This window comes from Rana temporaria, chromosome 2, assembly GCF_905171775.1.
Source record: "Rana temporaria chromosome 2, aRanTem1.1, whole genome shotgun sequence".
Classification (NCBI taxonomy): Eukaryota; Metazoa; Chordata; class Amphibia; order Anura; family Ranidae; genus Rana; species Rana temporaria.
Window position 1 is genome coordinate 75,821,449 of NC_053490.1, and position 22,019 is coordinate 75,843,467.

Here is a 22,019-nt window from a genome sequence, read left to right on the forward strand (position 1 = left end):
GATAACCATATTAATTATATATCAGCTTAATAGAGGATATCCTATATTTGCAGAGTTACTGATGAACTCTTTTTCCATACAGCTCCTTGTGAACACCGTTTTATTCCTGAGGATGAAAGGAGTACAAAGCAATACTTTAACCGCCTGTCACAGTATGCCTGCTACTTTGTGTCTGAGCTTTCAAGCAGGCTGACTAAAAGGATTAAATTGAAAAATGGCTATCAGGAGTTAAAGAGCGCAAGTCACAACTTTTTTTTCAAAGAATAAATTACTGCAGAGAGTCAGAGTTTTGAATTCATGCTGATAAATGTAATAGTTTAGGAGACCTCGACCTGTTTGTTCCTTACCTTCTGTTTTTCAAGCCCAGCTTACACAAATTAGAAGGGGCGGCGGCCAAATTGGTTATTTAATCTTATTTGCAAAGCAGTATAGGTTTTTGAAAATTGCATTTTGTAGTTGTGTAATTGAGTCGTGTAATGGGGCAGAACACAGGGATTTTATTGTAGCTGTAGACCATGGAGCTGATGTGGGGCCCATCAGTATTGGGAAGCATAGACTATAATGTATTGAGGCAGCAACAGTGTGTGCTAAAAAGTTTAAATCAAAGGAATGTGGGTACTACTATCAAATTGTTATACAGGGCCATAACTATGTGTGATCGGGCCCCATAGCAAAACCAATACAGGTTCTCCCTGCCCCTCTAAGACAATGCCTGCAATGATCCAGAATAGTACTTGCTTTCAAATTAATTATTGAGTTTACAAACTATGTTTACACTTAATATAAATGTATTTGCTATTGCTACCTTCATAAATCCCACAATGTAGCCAGACAGTTCTGGAACCCCTATATCTTTGAGCTCTATAGCAATTGTATGGACTGCCATGGCTATAATTATTCCCTAGTGGCCATATTAATGTGTTTTGGGGTTCATAAATGACTCTGACAACCCTCCGTCTCATATCCGGTACAGGGGACGGACTATTTAGCTATAACAGCCTATCTTGATTTTCAGGGTGGAATTCCATTGCCAGGAAAGCATTAGCTAAACCAGTGCCATCTTGTTTAGCAAACTAGTAGAAGATCTGCATCTGAAAAGTACAACATATGCCAAATATAAAGACATTTTAATTGGTTCTTTAAAGCATAACTCTTGTTGAGAAAAAAAACATTCCCCTCTGGGTGACCAATGTACATTGCCTCTGTTCAAAGTAGGTCTAATGCTGCAGGGCACTAATGAGGAAATCTGTTGGGCCTGCATCCCTTTAGATGGGTTCCTATTGAAAATATCTCTCTAAAAATTAAATTTTTGTTGCAAGGGATGCCTGAATCTGACTTGTATCTTAGGCAGATTTCTGGGAAAATTGGTGCACCAATCATACAAGCAGGAAACTATGTTTCTGGGGAGTGGTTAGTATACATTCTGTGTACAGAAAACTCCAGGTAGCCATTTTGAAACGTATTCTCAGAAAATGACATTGGCTGCAGATTGAAAACGAAAGGTAATTTTTAATAACATTCAATTACAAAATGATTAGTGTCGCAATTATATGCGCTGTATTATTTTTTCTTTATTTGCAATTTTTTCCCCCCACGAAAGTGGAGTTAACCTTTAAGCGTCTAATGTGCCTGCTTTCTAGTAAATACGTATGCTTTCTTCTTCTGAATATTACCTCAGCCCACAAGATGGTGTTTTCCGCTGTGTGTAGATCAGGGCTGTATTTGTAAGTGAAGATTTATATAAACTTAGAGAATGTTAACGTGATTTGAATCTGTGTAAGTGTTGATTGAACATGGAAACTGCACTATCTTCAGCTCCTGCCATCATTAGCTAAGTATTCTATAAAAATAAACCCAGTGAGAAGTATGTGTAACCGATATCATGCTCTGTGTGGTTGCTTAGCAACCGGTGCCTGTATGTTCCTTTTATTAAGGAATGCATGCCCCAATTTTGAGGATTTATTTCCTTTCCATTAAGGGTTTATTTTCCCTGCTTCAGATGTGGAAGGTCTGCTCAGCCAGCCCATTTGTTTTGACATGTTGAAACAGATTTTAGAGAATTCTTGGTGCCAGACTTTGATGTTAAGGTTGTTGTAATGGCAGATGTGTGTGTCAGCACTGGTTAGCCAGATGGGAACATGCAGCCTTTATTGTGCCCTCTAGCATCAATGCGATTTTGCTAATGGGCTGTTGCAATTACACACACTTGAAAAGTTTTAAAATTAAATCTTTTGCGGTCATAGTTTTATTTACTCTGTGGTGATTGTTGTTTTGTGTGGTAATAATGCGTATAGACTATAACGTAGCTCTGAAATGTTTCCTGGTGACAGGTATATGCATTGGAGACATATAAGTAAAGCAAAATGTTACATTTTTAATCAGCGTTGTCTTCATACATCATTTAAAGGGCAAGTCCCACTGGGTTTCATCTCTCAAGGATGCCCTAAGAGACTCGCCTGCATATGCTGCAGCCGTAACTTAACTAACTGGGCTTTATGCCAGGCAATATGGTAACATTTCCCCTTTTGGAATTTGTTTATTCCCATTGAAAATCCAGCAGGACATGTGACCACAATGCTTGGCATATCCAAGCAAGAAAAACTACAACTGCATGTGCATAGAACAACTGGATGTCTGAGTTATTACAATGTGAATGATCCCAGATAGAAAGAAATGTTACTGCAAGTTAGAAAATGACTTGCTAAACCATTGCTAGACTTGCGAGGCTTCACAAGTTTGATGCACAATTGCGTCAGGTCCACATTGCATGACTCCAGATCAACTTTCTTTGCAAACATTCTGCAAGTCTGTTGCAACAGTTCTGGTTCAGTTATGTTGTACAATAGTCATCCCACCACAAGGGGTCACTGTGGCTGAATGTTCATGCTGTAGCGTGTAGACTCATCACTGCAACTTTGCTCTTGCTAGAGACTTGCCATGCAAATTTGGTACAAATTGTAAAAGTCTGGTTCACAACTGGTTCAAGTGTTCGACAAGTGTACAACTTGCCAGTGAAACTGTGCAGCAAGTTAACAGACTTCCAATTCAACACTGCCACAAATTTGTGGCAAGATATCCTTGCTATCTGGGATCTTGCCCGTGCCTACCCATGTGTGTTCCTGCAGAAGCAAAACACTAAAATGCCCCCACTTTCCTGTTACTCGTGTCTAGCCTTGATGGTAACCGCTCCCATCCTTCCCTTCCTTTTACCATCTTAGGTTTATCCAGTCACTCTGGGTACTAGTGGAGCAGAGCAGGGCTGCATATCATGTTTAGTCCTCCTAAAAGTATATGACTAACCAAATGTTTTTTTTTCCATAAAGAATTTTATTGAGAAAAAGCATAACATCAGGTCATACAGACAATGAAAGTACATGAACATATGTTTATGTGAACTTACAGGGCCAATTAATATAGCAGAAATATTCCAAGGCTAGTAGGTCCGCCAATATTACAATTCCACCATCTAGGATTGGTAGAGTATAGCAACATGGCCGTTGATGATAACACAACACAGATTACCTTTTGAGAAAAGAAAGAGTAAGAGAGTAGAGAAGGAGAGAAGAGAGAAAAAAGAGAGAGAGAGAGAAAAAGAGAGAGAGAAAAAAAAGGGGGGGAGGCGGGGGAAGGATCAGGGGAAAGGGGTCATCAGTGCCAGCGGTCCTCCACCGAAGCAGTCATATAGGTTGGACCTCACAACGCTCACTCAATACGTCTAGGCCAGCATTGACTACAGTCTAGGAATTATGAGCCTGAAAGCGTTGAGTTGTTTTAAAGTGAGTTCAGCATGCCCATGTGTTCGTAAATTTTGTAATGCGCTCTTGGGAGATGTGAACTAGCTCTTCCATTTCTTCGATTTTAGAGATCTTACCGAACCATTCCCTAATCGTCGTAGTGTGTGTGGAGCGCCAATGTACCGGGATGCAAAGTCTCGCCGCATTCACCATATGCATGGTCAGGGATTTAAAATATTCAGGTCTGGTTAAATGCGTATGATGCAAGAGGTATTGTGACGGAGAGTAATCTAGGGTATAAGTAGTAACATGCGCAATAATCTCATGCACCTCTTTCCAGAATGGCTGAAGGGAATCACAATCCCACCATATGTGGAGCATGGTCCCCTTCCCCCTCCCGCACCTCTAGCATGTTTCTGGGATAGCTGGGGAAATTTTGTGTAGGAGAGCCGGGGTCCTCTACCAGCGTGTTTCGATTTTGTAGCAGTTTTCCTGTATAGCAACATTACGAGACCCCTTATGGGTATATTCATTAATACAAGCCCAGTCCTCCTCATTTTTATTATAGTTTTGGATAGAGTACTATAGCTCCCTGTGTCCTTTTTGAGAGATTCCCCTTGACTTCCTGTTACAGAGGTGGAAACAGGAAATTAGAGAAAATCTCTGAATTGAAGGGGGGATTCCCCCCTTGGAGAGCTGTCACCAGAACATATCTCACCATTGGCAGATTTACTTTCACCTCGTGTTCTGGTGACCATTGTAAAAGTATTCATTAAAGTGTTTGTAGACAGATGGGTGTAGTGAATAAAGTTAACTCAATATTTAATATATCTCTCCCCCTAGACCCAAGTGCTTGTCTGTTGGGTAAACTGGAAGAATATGAATGGGAATCACATACCAGGGAGGCCATCCATAGAGTTTTATTCCAGGCACAGAAACTGATTATGGTTCATTGGAAAGTATGCTTAAATATATTTGCACGGTGGTTGGATGTACCGGAGCTTGCCCCATGGATCTGATCATGGATAGGCTACTTAAGCTCAATAGGATTAAGTGTTACCTGCAGAGGTTACTGTATTAGCATGGTCAGTGTGTTTTGATTTTATTGACAAATTACTTTTCAATGTGTTTGCACTGTAATGTACAGCTGGAAATTTTTGATGACAAATCTTTAATAAAAATAGCCCAGAGCAGGTAAGTATAAACCTGTTTTTTCTTCAGGTCCCCTGCCTGCGCTCCTGGCTCTGCCTCTTCTCGGTGTGCCACAATAGGAAGCCGCTTCCTATCATGGCAAACCTGCAGGTTTCATCCTACGCTATGCTGCCTGTGTCCATAGGTCTGCTCCCTTGTCACTGGGTTTGACTGACAGAAGCAGGGGCCAATAGATCCATCTGCCTCTATCAAAACCTGTGAGACAAGAAGTGAGAGGAGAAGGCTGCTACATTGTTTACCCTAATGCAGGGAGTACATTAAGGTAAACAATGCTTAGACTTTAGAACCCCTGTAATTTTTGTCCTGGTGATTCTTGCCAGCAGGTAATCAGATTCTTTAATTTCCCTACGTTGTCCAAGAAAAAAAAGAAAAACAAAGATTTGGTTTTATATATATATATATATATATATATATATATATATATATATATATATATATATATATATATACTGTACTTTGAGGACAAGAATGTCGAGGATGTTACCCTAGTCCCCAGAGCCTGAAAGACACCCTTGCAGAAGCTTGCTTGTAATAAACATTTACAACCCATACACATTACAATTGAATTGTACAATGCCCTTCAGATTTCCACCAAAAATTTGTATCAGCCGTGTACCTGACTGAGTTTAAATTGATTACACTATTTAGGAAGATGCACTTCATAGTTTCTGCTAAAAATAATTTATAATTGTAAAGATATTGTGCAAGCAGGGTGCAGTGTTTGATGGCAGCTTTAGACCCTTGACTTTTTTGAGACCACCATAAAATTATGCAGCACTGCATTATTGTCTTTGAATCCATAGCAAGGTGAGAACTCCATCCAAAAGCAAGGCTGGACATTTGCACTGCAAAAATCAATTACAGCTAATGAAATGTGTGTTATGTGTCACTGCTCCTGCAATGGGAAAAATACAAACTTCATTCAGCTTGTACAGTACAGTAAGTGCCAAACTTCTGGCATTGAGACTCATGCTTCCCGCTGGAGTACAGTAGAGCTAGAGCTGGAGATAATGGGTTGCTCACTCTTCAAATCCTCTATTCAGAAAAAGTCGTTCTGTAAATGGAGGAGGTACAGATGAATGTCACAATCTCTCCTTCTCAAATCACAGAATGCCTTGCAAAGAAATTTGGCATTGTTGGTCAGCTTGATTGTCCAGGCTGGGAAAACTTCCTTGGCACAAGATTAATCTTGCACTTATTAATCTTGGCACCAAGGATGCCAAGAATGTACACTTGGCTGTTTGCAAACAGGCAGGTAAAAATGTTTTTGGGGGGAGAGTAATGTTCTGCTTTAATTCACCTGTTTACTGCTGAATGTAATGTGCCTGGAGTTCCTTTTCAAAAGTTCAGGTGAAGATGACAAATCATTTTTTTATCTAAAGACAGTGGGCCGGATTCAGATACAATGGCGTATCTGTCCGGCCGGCGTAACGTATCTTAGATACGTTACGCCGCTCTAACTTTGGGCGCACATTCATTTAGAGCAGTGGCTCTCAAAGTTGGAAGGTTCATGAAACATAAATATAGGTAGACACTTGTCCAAACCCTAGTCTACCTTCTGTTTATTGTACTCATCATTACACCATATGACCAATGGTCCTGCATCATTTACATGAGTTTTGCTTTCTTGCTGAGTGTATTACAAAGTATCTCAATGGAAAATGTTCTTTCTGAGCATAGCCTGATGCAGATGGGGTTTGGGCTGCATCTGTTTGTGTACATAAATCTAAAACTAAGTTAGTAATGTATGTGGCGTACAACCACATGTCAACCTTAACAAAGGAGGATGTGACTGTCTTTGACACCTCGTTACAATTTGCCTGTGATGCCTCACTCTGCATTCACTCTTTATTAGCAAACTATATTATGATCTGTGCTGCTTCTCATTTTTACTGCATTGCTTGTCATGTCTTGCTTCTTTGCTAATCATAGTTTATGCACATGGGTACTTCGCTCTTTCTTGCACAGCTGCCTTTACTTTATACAATTCGTTATCACTTGCCTCTGAGCTAAAAAAAAATTGTGCTGCCCAGCTGCTTTATTTTCCATTCTGTTTTACTATATTATTTATCATTGTGACCTCCAATTTAGAATTCTCCATTTCCTTCCAGCTCATATGTTTACCTTTAAAATCTGTAATGAACTAGGCCCTCTGTCAAACACCTCTGTCCTTCCTACCATCTGGCTAATCTTGACAACGGCACTGGGACAATGGCACCCAGATCCATTGCTATAGACACTTAGGGGCTTATTTACTAAAGGAATATAGACTGTATACTTTTTCATTCTTCAAATGCAGTTGCTCCGAAACTTAGTAAATGAGGGGGAAATCTGCTGACATCATCCAATCATGTGCAAGTAAAAATGCTGTTTTTTGTTTGCTTGCAAGTGATTGGGTATTCCTTGTAAAGTGAAGCTTCACCTCATTTACTAAGATCTGGAGCAACTGCACTGGCAAAAATACACAGTCTATTTGCCTTTAGTGAATCAAGCCCATAGAGCGTACACTAGGCTTTCTCCTACTGTCATCCATATTTAGTTGCAGCTGGGCTAGGTAGCCCCTGCAGCCAACACTGCGCGTATTCTTACTGCTGCCAATCACCACCAACAATATTACTAGCTTCAGGAGGATGCCAGGATGACAAGACACTACCTTGTTCCCTTTCATGGACCTGCAGAAATCCAGGGACTACAGTCTGATGCCGCATACACACAACCATTTTTCATGATGAGAAAAATGCAATTTTTTTAATTAGCCATTAAAAACTATCGGGTGTGGGCTCCAGAGCATTTTTCACGACGTGAAAAATGGCCATTAAAAATTTAGAACATGCTCTATTTTTTCTCTACATTTTTCACGTCATAAGAACACCACTTTAGAACATGTCTTAAACTTAAAGCTCAGTTTATCTCTAAAAATGAAATTGCCATTTTGTTCAGATAGAATCAAGCCCCTTTAGTTCAACTATAGACCTTGCAAAAAATTTGTTGAAGGTCCTTACCTGCTTTTGTGAAAAATAGATATAAGCAGTTGAATTAGTTTGTATGCTATTTTTATTATTTTTTTTATTTATTTTTCTTAGCAAAAATTGAGTGTTTCTTCAAATATCTAGTAATAATGCTCTCAGATCTAGGCCAGAAGTTAATAGATTATTGGTTGTTTCCTTTAAAACCATCAAATACCAACAAAGAATAGGAATATGAAACGTAACATTAAAAACCTTGCCTTAAATTTGGCATTGTTTTGTTACAGTCTCTTTTTTTATTGAAGTTGTTCTTGTTCTTGTTTAAATGATGCTGAACCAATAAACTCATTATATATATTTATTTTTACATACAGTATATTGATTGATATTGTATATTTCATGTTATATTCTGTGCAGTGTCATTAATTTATGAAAATTATGAAAAATCTATATATATTTTTGATAAGAGGAATAACAGGTGAACAAATCTATAATACACTTCATCTTACAGGACCTGTATCGTCACCTGTCATCGGATGATTTGGATTCAGTAGGAGACTCAGTTTAAAAGAGAAAATGGAGCAGTGTGTCTGGTTTGTGACTCGGTGATAGTTAAAGCTGATTAACGTAACATTAAGTTAAACAAAGGCTGACTCTGGTTCATAAAGTACTTTGGAAGCATTTGGTATGTTGTATTTGATACTGAAGAACTTAAAAATCACCCACAATTAAATAACATTTTGACTTCCAAAAATGATCTCATAATGACTACATCCAAATCTCTGCAGTCTTGCTAGGTAATGCTCAGGCACAGTTCCAGCATGCTGAGATTCTGAGGTTTGTCCTTTTACTAATATATGCAGTCTCCTGCAGTAAGTGGGATTCTTGGTCATAAAATATTACACAGAACACTGCCACATGAGACTCAGTAGAGGTCATTCCTGTTATGGAATTCACAGTCTTTACCATAACACAGTTGAGTACTGCCTGTCATCATTTTTTTATTTGCATTCACAGTAACATTTTTAGTACAAGCTTTCAGGGTATAATCCCTTTTTCTAAGGTCCAAGCAGTACTGATACACTAAGCATTAGCAAAATGTTAACAATCTCTGAAAAGAAGGAAAAAAACATAACACATGGTAATTAAAATGGGAAAGTTAGTCAGATAAGGATGAAAGTTATGTAATGGGAGAGGAACGGGGAGTCATAAATGTAATATTGGCCATAAAACTGTTCAGCCTGTTACTTTTGTTTGCAGCAAAAAGTATCATGGCAGTTCAAAGGTTTTCCTTTCTTGAGTAGTTTTAAAATCTCCTTTAAAAACCCAAAAATGCATGTCTTCCATAGAGGTGCACACATCAGCTGGAAACATTTTTATTCTTTTTAGAGAATTTTGAAAATAAACAGCCTGCAACTGCAGGTAGCATATAAAATGAGTACAAAAGGGTTAGCCTTGAAGGGTTGCGATAAAATCAATACATATATACAGTAGGGGTGGAGTACAGTTGCATAAAAACATGTAAGTAGACAAAGTAATGCAAACTACCTGGGTCAAAAAACAAGAAAATCTGCTCCAGATGAGTGAGTCTCTGGTTAATCCCCACACACACTAGTCAGGTGCCAGCCCAGCTCGCATGCTGTGTAATGTGAAGAAATAATTCCAGACGGCTGCACTTCCAAAAATCCTTTTATTGAAGCTTCATATGACAAGTGGTTGACAGATGGAGCAAAGAGGTAGATTTCTTTTTCGCGCAAATATCAGTGCTTATTCATTACCTCTCGAAAGATTTTTGGAAGTGCAGCCGTCCGGAATTATTTCTTCACATTACCTGGGTCAAGAGTGGAGGTTTACATCAGGATTGCTGCTGGAATACCAGAGTACCCAATATTTCCATTTGGAATCGAAGACCTCCAGGGAGGTAGATCGAAGGGCTATCAGTTTTCCAAATGAATAATTTTAATTGGTTACCGAAATCACTTCTGACAGATTGGATGCCCTCTCCTTTTTCCAATGTCTGGTGATCATAAGACAACCAGCCACTAGAAGAAAACTTTCATTTTGATTACAGGGACACAAAGTAATAAAACCTTGCAACAATAATTGCTGCAAACTGTGCAGTCACATTATTCCATAAAAAAGTTTCACCCACTCAAAAGGAACCAGCAGTATTATAGGATCATACAGCTGAGCCTCCATTAATGTGATCTATCTCATTCAATGCAACAGGTAAAACCAGGGATGTTATATTGGTAAGACTGGCCCGAAATTGCAAAAAAAATATTAATGTTTATAGACACAGCATAAGAGCTCTTTCACACCAACCGCTGCAATGTAGAGCGGTGGTTGGTGTGCAGTGTGGTCCATCCAAAATCAACATAGCGATAGGGAGACAAGGCATTTTTCCTGGTCCTGCATGGAACTGCACTGGTATAGCCACCCAACACAGTCCTACCAAATTTGGTGTGAACCTAGCCTAAGAGAACAGAAGGAAGAGGGTAACTGCATACCTGTTGCATGTCATTTCCCACAACCAGACCAGTGTTTGAAAGACATGAATGTTTTGGTTCTTCAAGGGAATTTTGAAGCAAAAAAAAAAAAAACTGAATATGGGCCTCCTTTTTTTTTAAATCACTACCAAAGATTTTTATGACCATACTTGCCTCTGTGATTCTCCCCCCTTCCCTGTCAATAACTCTTCTTGAACATATGTTGTGTTATTTTTAACTTCTGTTCAAAGATTGTTGTTTTTGACATGCTTGCTGGTTCTTTGTGTATCAGTACTGCTCAGACCTTAAAATGTAACCATTGCTGCACATAACAAATGTGTTGTTTCAATTGCACTAATAAGGCCACAATGACCGTAGTCTTTTCCGTGAAACCAAAATGTATTAGGACTCTGGACTAAATACTTTCTGCTTTTCTGGATGGTATTCCCCCAGTAAGTTCAGAAGGTTTCCCTATACATTAGGGAGAGAGAAACAATTTTAAAAGATAGTTATACAATTCTTTGTAAATAGAGATGATTATACAATTTAAGACCTGAACAAATTTTCCTGCTGAATTTTTAGTACTATTTTTAGTACTATTTTCCAATGAAAGAAGTACTGTATATGAACTAAATGCCTGGCTTCCATATTAATCATATTTGACATAATCCATTAGAATTTTAGTGATAATTGTTAAATGATCATTGAAAAGACGATTATTAGCATTGAATTTGACAGGTTTAAAATGTATAACCAGGGTTTAGTAAATTAAAGCACAATTGAAGTCACGGAAATGGATATACAGGCATATAAATATAGTGTTAATTCCACTTTCCTGTTGCAGCATTTGTGCAGCATGCCTAAAAATGTTTCTGCAGAATAGGCACCAGAGTTGACTTTGTAATTAGAACATGTTTGACACAACCCAGCCCTTCTCTGCAAAAGAAACCTGTGTGAGAACTGTTACTTAGCTATGCCAGCACAGAGCACCGGAGAGAAGAGTTATTTTAAAACAGTTACAATAAAAAATCAGTCACAAATCATAACATGCCAGGGCACAGAGTGATAAAGTAATAAAAAGGTGTGAGATCTCAATTGCACTTTTAACTATTTACCATATTCTCTGTAAAAGAAAAAAACAACATAAAAATAGACTAAGCTATGTTTTTTTTTCTGTAAAAAATCTGAAAAAGCTCAAACCGCTCAGACATAGTATGTGTATGTTTTTCTCTTCATAATATATTGATTAGCACAAAACCAAAAAGACTGCAGCAGTTTGCTTCCTAAAAAAAAAATAAAAAAACATGTTGCAAATTACAATATTTGCACACATTGCCTTTGCCCAGTCGCCTCTGATTTACTATGTATTTTATGAACCAGGCAGTCAGCTTTTGTCTTCATGTATATTGCTAACGTCTTTCCTATGCCATCTGGATTGCCAGGAAATTGTGAACTAAAAATACTCTTTTTGTGCTTTTATTTTAACTGCTATTCTTGATCATGAATGTTAACAAGATGCTATGTGATTGCTTAATTAAATAATTAAGAATAATTTTATGATTAAAAATGTATTTGCTGAATCACATTTTGCGCCTTTTGTTTGACCTTTGCACTTTTTATTACTTGCAGAATGTTTTTTTAGAAACTAAACTGTATGTGTTTTTGGGGTGGCAGATTGAGTAATGTTGGTTAGTAATCACTGACTAATAATGTGATTGAATATTCCGTAATTTGAAGAAAAACAAAAAGAAATTGGTCCAGCTATTTAGGATATTTTAATTAAATGCTAATTTATACATTTAAATATTATACTCTTAGATGTATTGATTCAATATTTTTATGCTGAAAATATGAGACAGGCAGACAGTATTTGGGTCTGAATCTCCTATAATCAACACAATTATATAATATATAACAAGAAAGTATCAGCGTTTTGCTCAAAATGTACCCCAAACACACTTGTTAGAATGACCAATTTAACTGTATAGTAAATGGTATTAAAGTAATGTTCCAAATGTACAAAAGGTATATTGTTCCTGGGCCTGTACTCAATTCAAACTCCCAATTCAGTTTAGTTACCATAAATCTAGATATTTGAAGAAAACTCAGAAATTATTAAAATTACTTCTTTTCTTAAACAGCCTTAATCTATGTATTTAGACCAAAGGATTCAGAAACTCAACATAAATTGAAATTCATAGAACATATTATATAGGCAGCTATTTTGTGATTGTGGGCAACAATGTTACATGATATTGTAATACTGGAATTGACTTATATTCTATGATGAACTACATGAACTTTCATGCATGACCTAAAGCAGAGGCATATAAAACTCAATGCATTTTAAAACAGATTTGGGTAGGGAAGACTTTTGCTAGACACAGTATGCTTTCTGATGATTTAGCCGATAAAAGTAGAATACATATAACCTCTAAGTAGCCTTTTGTAACAAAATAGTTTATAACATAAAAAAATGACAATTGTGCACTCATTTTTTTAAATAGTGGAAAATATAATTGAAACCATTATACCTAACTTGGTGTCTACGAGTGCTAAAAACTTTAATAAACAGTTATGAAAAATGATGTTGGAGTTGACTTTTTTGATACATAGATGTTGCAGTTTTTGCCAAAGTAGCAATTGACAGTTGACAGTGTTTTCTGTAAAGTCACTAAGGAAAGAGAATGCTGTGTGTGGGAAAATATCCCCCAACAAAAAAATATATCACCACTGTCGGCATGCATGTCAGATTTTATTAATAGAGATGTGATGTCTCTTTAGTAATGACCATGAAATCTCAACAACTGAATATTTCAGGACATTCCTTGTTACAATTCTGCCCTAAAAATGGCTGCCTCTACTAATTTTAATTAATCAATAATTTGTAATACTTAAGTCTTATTTTCTAGATTTATAATATTCAGTTGACTTTCTGAAAATAATTTTACTAAAATGCAGTACTTTTAAAACAAAGCTATGTAAACTAAGGCTAAGCTTAGCTGAAGTGTCTCTTGCTTATATTTATGTTATGTTACGTTTCTTTAGCTTGAATTGAGTTTAACTATTCTGTGGTGTAACTTGTAACCTTGTTTTATGTTATGAAATATGAATAGAATATTACCATTGCTAATGGCTACAGACATTATTCTTTGATTTAAGAAAAATCTAACAAAATTATTGATGTTTAGACATTTAATAAAACCACATTATGTATGTTGTCTACTTACATGTGTATATAACGTTGTAAAGGCAAGTTTTCAAATGGAATTTCAAAGTACAGAATGCTTAGGTTATAATTGGTTACTTGAAGTTAATTAATATATACTAGATCTGATGAAAAGCTAAGCAACCCTTTTGGTATGAGATAAATAAAACTGCAAAGTATCTGCTGTGCTTACCGCTGTAAGTTAATTAATGCAGTGTTATTGTAAAGATCATTTGGCCTCAAATTTAGCAGGTCTTTAAAAATATGAACAGCGCCTTTGTAATAGTAAAAAAAATTTTGTAGGGTTGTCATCTGGCCAGTGATTTAATGTCATTGTGCCATTGCTGTATGTAGGTCAGAAATAGTGCAACAATGGAAAGGCCAACATTCTCCATAAAATGTGGCATTCATATATGAAGTTATGCCCAACCTTTCTTGCCTTATAACCAAAAACGTTGTCAAGTTAGTGCTAGCTCCAGTCTATCAAATGATGGTTACCATTTAGGTGTTCTGATTGACCAAATGGTGGTCTCAACACTAGTTACTGCTGAGGTGTTTTGATTGCCTGAATACTGGTCTTCACACTAGTTACTGTTTAAGTGTTCTGATTGACTCCATGCTGGTCTTGACACTAGAACATTACAACTGGTTGCTGATTAGCTGTGTGGAGTTATTAATATGTTTCAGTTTAATTTTTGTGAAATTGTAACCACAGCTAAACTTTTTTTCATATTCAATACGATAGAGTGAGGAAGACTAAAGGACCACTATCACATTTAAATGTTCTCCATGTTCATGTTGAAGAGCTTACCCATTTCTTCCTATTGTGTCACCGGGAAAAAAAACATGCTACAAATCTTGGTTATTCTATCTAATTATAGTGTACAAATTGTTCATTTTTGAGGAACTAGAAACACTGTAGGATGAAAAGGGCTGCCATGGGCGTTCTAAAGCTTCCTGAGCCTGGGAAATTGCCTTTAAACATCCTGAACCAATACACCTACCCTTCTACCTCAATTTGTAATTTGAGTGATGTTAAAAGAACAAAAACAGAAAATGTCTGTAGCCTAAAAAGCGAAAAAAAATAATGTCTTTGCATGTATTGTATAATAAGGCCTTGTACGAGGACAAGTTCACATAAGAGGTGTCTCAAGTCTGAATGAACTCCTGGTTAGGGTGTAACCATATTCAAAGCAAAGGGGTCCTCTGATCCTGGTCCTCGATATACAGTCATGTATGGCTACTACTTCCTTTAACCTATCAGTGGTTTACATTACATTCCAAGCATTATAAAGCCATATTTTCAGCAACCATTTGCCTTTTATCTTATGTTTGTACCTATATAAGGAATTTGAGGTTTAATTTAAATAAAACAGAGAAACTACAATGGATTATATTTAAAAAATCCTCACATAATTTTTGAAGCATAAGCGGTCTTGGGTAGATTTAAGGTTACATCTCTGGCTACAGAGGATACAAGGCAGCAGTTTGAACCATGTGCTATAGGGCCTCGTTTCTCTGGGAAGGAGGCAACAGAATAAAATAAATAAAACAGAATTTTTGAGTGGTCAGCTTTGACAAGCAGCTGCCATCTAGATGGACCACCTTAGAAACCGAAAACAGTGTTTAGCTGAGATTGCGGAACTGCTTGTGTGGACGAGTCCTCCATGTCTTTGCACTAAATTTTTTCGTCCTTTTTCTGTATTGTTTTCTTTATTGTAATAAAAGTGCTAATCCAACAAAGTTGAGAGTCATTTATGACGGGCACAATATAGTGCAATAAGTTAAGTGTAAACCTGACCAGTCAGCCAAGTAGAAGAAGTATTGATGATAGATTGATGATAGATATATCATATAAAGATTTAACAGAGTAAACAAAGAAAGTTCTCTGAGCTGTGTTGTATGACTCCAAAAACCATGTGTGATGTTTGCAAAATATTTTGTTACACTGTTTTGGGGTTAATTTACTAAATGCAAACAGGCTGTTCACCTATCAAGGGGATTTTCACTTTCCAAGGAAGTATTTCATTTGCTTAGTGAATGAGGTGACACTCTGCTGACTTTCATCATCTTATTATGTGCAAGCAAAAATACATTTCCTTCAATATTTTTTTATATTTTTTTATTTTTAATTAGATTATCATAACACATTCTATGAAAAGGGAATTTTCACCTTTCACTAAACAAAAGAAAAATATCCTTGCAATGTAAACAACCTATTTGCCTTTAATGAAACCCATGGGGGTTTCTTTACTAAAACTGCAGAGTGAAAAATCTGGTGCAGCTCTGCATAAAAACCAATCAGCTCCAGTTTTTTTTGTCAAAGTTTAATTGAACAAGTGAAAGTTAGAAGCTGATTGGTTACCATGCTCAGCTGCACCAGATTTTTTACTCTCCAGTTTTATAAATCAACTCCATTTTGTCTTTTTTACACACTAGCTACATAATACTATGGGATAAGGATTATGAGAAATAATATGTAGCACTGTCCCTGTAGGGCTTGCTGAGTGTTGACTTCATAGGCCTCTCTCTGGTTACCCGCAGCTGGTTGCCAGTAGTCCCCACTTAGTTGCTGAGGGTTACCACTTGTTTGCTGAGGGTTCCTGCTTGGTTGCTAGGAGTTCCCATTTGGTTGCTAGGAGTTCTCTCTTGTCCCACCCTTACTCCCGCTTGGTTGTTAATCAAAGACCAGTGCAGGGTATTTTTTTTTTTTTTTTGGAACTTGGATGGGAGAAGGGATGAGTGGGATACTCCAACTGGAACTATTCACAATAGATAAGGACAACTGTCACCGGAATACTTGAGGAAGCAGTCACACAGCTTTAACCATACAGCCACATGTATGGATGGGTTAAGTCTTCTTGCTCTCACTAGAAGCAGACTTCAGGATCACTCTCAGATCCTTCCTGGTGTCTCCCTTCCACCGTCAGCTCTGCAGGACCTCTGGGTTCAGCTTTTCTCTATCTCTCTAGACCCCTGGGTCGACCACATGGCCTCCTCCATGGAGGAGAGGGGAGCCGCCACTCTTCCTCCTGGGCTCTGTTCTTCTCCCTGCAAATTAATGTCATAATGTGCTAGTATGTATTGCATACTAGCACATTATGAAACACCTACCGCTCACAGAGCTTCCAGGGCTGACAGGGCTTTCCTCTTTACCCAGTCTTCCTTTCGGGTTCGCCAGCAGCAGCCATTTGATTGGCCAAGCCACAATGATACGGGAGTCACGGCTGCGGAAAGGCTCTCTATGGACGGCATGTCATCCATTTAAAGTGGGGTGAGCATGTGCCAGTGACATCACCGACGCTGTTAAAGTAAATATCTCCTAAACGTGCACAGTACCTACAGGTATTTACTGTGATAAACAACACAGAAGAAAAGCTCAGTGATTAACAGCGCTTGCTAAATAAAGTGACAATGTGCAGAGAAATAAAATGAAAATAAAATTGTGATCCAAAACCCAAAATAATTTTATGCTGTGTGTCAAATAAATGTAACAATGTGAAACAATCTCCCAACAGTACGTGTTTCCCAAAATAATTATGGAATGGAGACAAAATGTTTTCTAGTCCATGTATCAAATTGGTGCAATCCGTATTCCTATGTGGCTGATCTATCAGATCCTACCTGTAGCCTTTACTGCATACAACCAACAATATCCAAAGGTGTTTGTTGCACCCTACTTACCGGACGTCATTGACCCTCTTTTTCGTAGGACAAGAGGAGTCAAATCAGGCTTGTATGGTCACCATGACCAAAATATACAGTAGATCTCCAGCCAGGATTCCTGTCCTCTCCGCCCGGCAATGCAGGATAACCAAAGTTAGGGCTCTCTCAGGCGTTAGTCCACCCTCCTTACCTCACGACAAGGAGATTAATCAGGCTGAGTAGTGACCGAATGTGAATCCCCGACCAAGATCCCGTCCTCTCCACCCATCAATGCAGGATACCACAGATGAGAGCTCTAATTAGGCAGGATTTGACTGTACCTACATTAAACCTTATTATAGGCTTACCTGTAGGTATAAATAGAAAAAATGCCTTTACCACCACTTTAATGGTTTTGTCCTAAATATCAAACAAACCACTCCAGGAGGATCTCATCTCTCGTGCCTATCAACTGTGGCTGGGCACTGGTCTGGTTTGTCTTGCCAGCAGTTAAGTACCAAAATTGTAAAGGATTCAGTGCACAGCAGGACTGTGTTAGGCCCCGTACACACGACCAGTTTCCTCGGCAGAATTCAGCTTCCGACCGAGTTTCTGGCTGAATTCTGCCGAGAAACCCGGCCGTGTGTACACTTTCGGCCGAGGAAGCCGACGAGGACCTCGGCGAGGAAATAGAGAACATGTTCTCTATTTCCTCGTTGTTCTATGGGAGAACTCGGCCCGCCGAGGTCCTCGGCGGCTCCAGGACTGAACTGGCCGAGGAACTCGATGTGTTTGGCACGTCGAGTTCCTCGGCCGTGTGTACGAGGCCTAACACTTTTTTTTCTTAGTTTAATAAACAGCACAGGATACAGCTATGAGTTAAATATATTTTTTATTGTTTGTTTCCATCAAAAGGAGCAATTTAAAAAAAGTGTTATATCCAAACAGTACAATTTTTGTGAAAACAAAGCTATTGGGGTCCACATAAGAAATAATGATAAGAAAAATCACCTTTAGCATTGTGAAAAGAATAGACAACCATTTCACAGACTTTATATCACAGTGCAAAAACAGAAAACATGTAGGGCTAAAAATACCAGGGAACAGGATGAAGTAAGGAAGAGAAATAGAGAGAGAGTAGAAAAAGAAAAAGGCCTAGGGAGGCACGAAAAGGGAGAGAAAGAAAAAGCTTGAGCACCCCCATGACCGGACAATAAAAAGGCAAAAGACAATTGTTAGAATTTCAAATAATATGATAATAGACTGGTCATTATATCCTTTGCTGCTTAATAATATAAGAAAAATATGCTTTTGTCATAGAAATATAACAGAGCTTTCTAAACTTTATATACATTAGTTTTATCACAGTGTTTTGGTATTGCTGAATTCATGAATTATAATATACAGACAGTGCAGGGTCCCATTGCACAGTGGCTGCCTGTCCTAAATGACCTTGGCATACAACATTATATTTCTACATTGCTACTTACCTATGATAAAAAAAATTGCAATAAATGTTAGTCTTGAATATGTAACTGAATGCAGCTTTATTTTTGCAGGACACACACTGAGGGTCTGTTATGAACACATGAACTGTTTCCCTTACAAAAGACTCTTAGTACAAGCTGAATGTAGAATTTGTAGTAGATCTGACTATACATATAATAATGTATTTGAGACATTTGAAAGACTTCAAATACTGTTGTGATACTATTATGTTCTTTCTTTTAATTCAGCGCAGTCATTAGCTAGATGAACAAGGTACTTTCACTGGTAAAGACCAATGATGTTTCCTTGAATCCCTTAAGTGGCAGTGGAATTTGCATTGCCACGCTGTCTGTCTATTGTGTGAATGTATCCCAAAAAATCTGATAATTTAGTTTTGATTAAGGTTCATTTGCTTTTATTTGTTCTGTTAGTCTGTAAGAAACTCTAGCACCTTTGTCATGGCTTTGCTTTTTACACCTAAAAGATCACAGTGTCCAAGGGGAGAGCTGGCTCAGAGAAGGAGAGTATTACTAAGAGACATGTAGAGTACATCCTTATAAATATACAGTATGTATATAATTTACCTCTCTACCAATATAGATTATGTGAGACTTCGGACAGTTGACATGGCAGCAGCTGTCAGACTTCAGTTGACCTCTGACTTCTGACTCCAAACTGAACTGTCTGGCTGGTTGACCAAATAAGCAAAGCAAAATCAGGGGACAAATATACATTTCTTTCTTCTAGACTAGCGTCAAAGTTTAATATTCAGGCTCTTGCACACCTTTAATCTAGACTGTTTCTCTTTAATATCAACCAAATATGATTTCTGAAGATATTCTCTTGTAACAGTTAACTCCTCCAAGGAAAGTTGATTTATTTGGTAGAAAGTAACGTTGTTACTGTAGTTTAATTTCACATTTCATGTGAAATGATGCAGTTTTAATAGAGTGATTTCTAATTCAATAGAAAAAGGTTAACAAGTGTAGTCAATATTTTCATATTTACAACAATATCTATGTATAAAGTTATGGGATATCTAGTTCAAACTAAGGTCACCTACATAACACCATGCCATTACTTTCTGATATGCAAGAAGCATTGAGAGGCAGTCCAACTGAAGCAGTGCGCATGTCAGGCTGATGACACTCTTTTTAATTGCAAGACAGTGGCTTAGCTTTATAAAGAAGTGCTGTTACTGTCAGGATCTTCAGGCAAGCAACAGATTTATTATTTGCCCAAGAAAACTGTGAGGCCCCGTACACACGTCCGAGAAACTCGACGAGTTCCTTGTGAAGCCGCCGAGGATCTCGGCGAGCCAAGTTTCCCCATTGACTAACGAGGAAATGGAGAACATGTTCTCTATTTGGCTCGATGAGTTCCTCGTCGCTTTCCTCGGCCAAAAGTGTACACACGACCGGTTTCCTCGGCAGAATACGGCTCCCATCGAGTTTCTGGCTGAATTCTGCCGAGAAACTCGGTCGTGTGTACGGGGCCTGAGAGATAAGGCTGAACATGCTAAAAAGACTTTAACTTGAGTCTGATTGGATGCTATGTATATACCTCCAGTTATCATTCCTCTACTAGGGAGTGCCATGTTGACCATCTCTATACAACCCATAATAATGGACTGTGAAATAAGTGCATTATGGAAACAAATGCATCATGAATGTCACTAGGGTTGATTTACTAAAGGAAAATTGCAAATGCAGTTGCACTCATTTACCCAACAGCTTAGTGAAGTTGGTGAAGCTTCACTTAGTAAAGAATACCCAATCAGGTGCAAGGAAAATTACCTCCCTGGTGGTATGACTATGATTTTTGATGCTGAAAGCAGTACATTATTTTGCATGGAAATTTGGCGTTTTATATTGTAGGCCTGTAATTCTCAGGAATAACTCACTTAAATCTGTCCAAACAAAAGTCTAGTAGACATCCCGGGTATGATAAAGTTTGAAATACAAAATCATAAATAACTATAAATAATTATAACAAATAATAATATAATAATAATAAAATGTATTATATATGGCAAAAAAAAATAAAAACACTTAAATTTGCAGTTGAGTTGTCGCTGTTGTTACTTTCAGTGTTTGATGATGAATTTCCTCACTAATCACTATCGCTCAATTCTGCAAGTGTTCTAATTTACTATCGCTGTTTTCTTGTTGGTCTAAAACCGCTTTTGACGTAAAGGGACACTTTTTGGTTGCCATGGACGTTCTCAAGTTTCCAGGCAGAAAGAACAGTATATATAATATAAAACTGCATGCAGGGCACTGGACAAAGCATTTGAGACAAAAGGGAGGTGAAATTATTTCATACAGTAATGTAACCTGTAGTAACCTGAATTTGGCGCCAGGCTCCATCCACATGTGTTGCGACGCTAGCAGGGAACGGAGCCCAGCACAGTGATAGATTGAGCGGAGGACACAGCCCGCGGACACATCAGGGGGACATCACAGGATCCTGGGGAAAAGGTAAGTACTAGGGTTGTCCCAATACCGATAAGTTACAAGCACCGATCACCACTGTATAGATCACCACTGTATAGAAAGTAATTTCTACGCTTCTGTCTCCCCCCCCTGCGCGGCTTTCAGCTGCTTTAAAATCAGCGGTGATTGGTGCTTGTAACTCCCACACACACGATCACCGCTGACTGTCCCGTGTCCTCCTCCAGCCCCCCTCCGTTTTTCTGCAGTCTCCCTCCCCCATGTCCCCCTCCGTGCTGCTCTCTCCCTCAGTGTCCCCTGCCATGTTTCTCTCTCCCTCCGTGTCCCCCGCCATGTTTCTCTCTCCCTCCGTGTCCCCCACCGTGTTTCTCTCTCCCTCTGTGTCCCCCGCCATGTATCTCTCTCCCTCTGTGTCCACCGCCGTGTTTCTCTCTCCCTCCGTGTCCCCCTCCATGTTTCCGTCTCCCTCCGTGTCCCCCTCCGTGTTTCCGTCTCCCTCCATGTCCCCCTCCGTGTTTCTCTCTCTCCCTCCGTGCTCCTCCTCCACCCCCTGGAACTGTCAGGAAGGAGAGCGGCGGTAGGAGCCGGTAAATCCGGCTCCTTACTGCTCCGAATGTACAGAGTCAGTGATCACTGACTCTGTTCATTCACATAACTGAAACATCGTAAACTGTGATTACAATGTTTCAGTTTATGAATGAACAGAAGCCGCTGTCTTCTCTCCATTAATTTTCAGCACAGCTGAGGCTGCTGAGAAAGGGACTGGGGAACATGTGTCCCTAGTCCCTTTCTCTGTCTCAAAGGGGAGATGTCAGAGGTCTGTT

At 38.4% G+C, this 22,019-nt stretch overlaps 1 protein-coding gene across 5 annotated transcripts in view; it reads left to right on the forward strand.

Annotated features, from left to right (window-relative positions):
• Positions 1-22,019, forward strand: part of DCLK1 (doublecortin like kinase 1) — a 477,375-nt gene that overhangs the window by 286,094 nt on the left and 169,262 nt on the right. Inside the window, exons 7-8 of one of the 5 annotated variants that reach the window (XM_040340404.1) lie at positions 8,424-8,505; positions 18,814-20,022. The exons of the other annotated variants lie outside the window; for them this stretch is intronic. Of the exons in view, the coding sequence (XP_040196338.1) occupies positions 8,424-8,480 (57 nt within the window). The 3' untranslated portion in view covers positions 8,481-8,505; positions 18,814-20,022. Of the gene's footprint in view, positions 1-8,423; positions 8,506-18,813; positions 20,023-22,019 lie in introns of those variants that run through there. 5 annotated transcript variants of the gene reach the window in all.